Source organism: Durio zibethinus, chromosome 20 (genome assembly GCF_047325235.1).
Source record: "Durio zibethinus cultivar Kanyao isolate XHJ-2024 chromosome 20, ASM4732523v1, whole genome shotgun sequence".
NCBI lineage: Eukaryota > Viridiplantae > Streptophyta > Magnoliopsida > Malvales > Malvaceae > Durio > Durio zibethinus.
In genome coordinates, this window is record NC_143181.1 from 12,144,361 (window position 1) to 12,146,811 (window position 2,451).

The following is a 2,451-nucleotide window of genomic DNA, read 5'->3' on the forward strand; positions in this document are numbered from 1 at the left end:
TATTTGAGTCTTAGTACCACACATTAAGTTATGTTATAACTTAATATGATTTTTTTTTATTAAGTCTTTTACTTAAGCTTTTTTTTTTTTTTATATAATTTTGAAAATATGTCTTATAAAATATTTAATAGTTGGTGTATAAATTAAAACTATAATATAATTTTTATATATTCATATAAATATTTATCAATTTTTAAAATTTTAACGATAATATTTCTTTGACAATTGTCTTAAATTTATTAAATTAATTAATGCATTTGAATTTACAAAAAAAAAATATAGTTTATGTAATTTTGAAAATGGTTCAAAATAATTTAAATCTAAAACGATCCACTCTCCAAATAATTTGAATTTGAAATTGTTTAAATCCAAAATAATTAATATTCAAAATATTCAAACTTGAAATGAAAAAAAAATACAAAATAGCTCGGGCCCAAACATGTCTCATTTTTAACCCATTCAATTACCAATTGTAAAATGAAGATAATGCAAAACAAGGTAGTACCACGATACCAAATAAAGATAGGAACAATGAAAATAAATCACTTATGATTATTATACTACAAATAATTAATTTATTTAAAATTATGTAATAAATTATGGATGAAACGTTGGTAAACATGATAGTGGATGTGGGCAACGAGTAGAAATTATTACAATGGAGTAACCCTATAAGCCTATAGCTGAAAAAAAAAAAAATAACACTCTTTGTTCCTATAAACCTTTGAAATTGTGTAATTTTATTAAATTTAAATTTCATTCACTAATAGTGGCACGAGCTTGCCAAATAATTAAAATGAGTAATGAAAGGCGACCCAAACCAATTATTATTAGAAAAGAAGGTTTATAGATAATTTTACTAACAAAAATACATGAAAAATTTTAAAATAATCAAACATAACCGAAACATGTTTATCTCACTTATTACTCAATATATTAAATAAATTTTCTATTAAATAACACATAACTTATATTTAATTTATAAATTAAAATTAAAATAAGCAAAATTAATCCGTTCCAAGATAACTATTATTAGAAATTGAAATGACTAACCAAAAAACCTTTATAACAAAATTGTTCCTTCATTTGCAAATTTATAACCTAATAAATCCTTGTGCAATTTGCATTTTTTTTTTTTTTAAATTTCAGTCCAAATCAGTGCGGTAAACTTCAAAATAATGAATTAAAATAACACTCAGATCCCAATTTTGACCAAAAAAAAAAAGTTAAATCTCAAATTTTAACTAAAATCTAAAATTAACATTAATTATTTAATTTACATAAAACTAAAAATTTGAAGACAAAAAAACAAAAGTAACAATCAGCTCAAAAGTGGAGCTTTACAATCAAGATCAAGATCATCATGTTGATGATCAAGCACATCAAAGTCATCGCCACATTTGTAAACAGATCCAACAAGCGCCAGCTGATCTTCCAAATACCTCTGTAGAAGCCCAACTTCCCTCTCTTCTTCACCGCAACAACAACCCTCTTCACATCGCCGCAGCCGATTCTCCTCTTCTTGCGCCACCATAGACGCCTTTCTGCTCCTTCTCCGCCGGAAAATCCGGACACAGACTTCAGCTATACAAAGGAGAGGGAAAGTGGCGCAGAGTAAAGGGAGGAGAACAGGGGAGCAGAGCAAGAGGAAAAAACAGCGGCTGCGGCGCGTGCGAAGCCACGACCCAATAGTTAGAATGAGACGAGCAGGGGCGAACATGGAGGAAGGTAGGATGGGCGTTGGATTAGGATTGAGGAGAAGAGCTTCATGGCGTGATGGAGAGTTGAGGATCCGCGGAGGGTTGGGGGTGGTGGCGACGGCAATTTTGTAGTGAGGGGTTGAAAAAAGAGAAATTTTGGTATGAGGAGACTGGTCTTTGTACGTGGGGAACATGGGATGACAGTGATTTGATTTTGATTTGTTTTGATTTCTAAGAAAGTTACTACTAATACATTTTTTTTTTTTCTCAATGACTGAGATTTTTTCAACTTGATATATGGATTCTGTTTTTCTCTCGTAGTTAAGGGCCACATTTGATTATAATAAAGTTGAAAAAGAAAGTGATTACAATAATAGCGTAAAATTTGCATCTGCCTGTTAAATTAGAGAAATTATTAAATCAGTTAAAATTTTTAGGCTGACAAATATTTTTTAAAAATATATTTAAAAATAAAAATATTAATCTCTTAATATTATTTATAAAATTAAAATTTATTATAATATTATATTAAATATTATCTCATAAAATTATACTTTTATACCTTTCTATCAAAATAGATCACATCAATTTTCTTTCGTTTTTAGAATAAAATTGATTCACATCAAATCAATTTTTTACAAATATTTTTTATTTCCTCTTATATATCATTCTTACCCTTCATCATTTAATATATTCAAATCTTGAGTTAATATTTTAAAATCTTTTTTAATAAAGATAATTTTAAATTTAT

General features: G+C 27.4%; 1 protein-coding gene across 1 annotated transcript; it reads right to left on the minus strand.

Annotated features, from left to right (window-relative positions):
• Positions 1 to 1,226: 1,226 nt before the first annotated feature.
• On the minus strand, positions 1,227 to 2,014 carry LOC111315055 (uncharacterized). The gene has a single exon (XM_022916671.2). The coding sequence runs from the start codon at positions 1,892 to 1,894 to the stop codon at positions 1,322 to 1,324; it is 573 nt and encodes a 190-aa protein (XP_022772406.2). The 5' UTR covers positions 1,895 to 2,014; the 3' UTR covers positions 1,227 to 1,321.
• Positions 2,015 to 2,451: the final 437 nt, after the last annotated feature.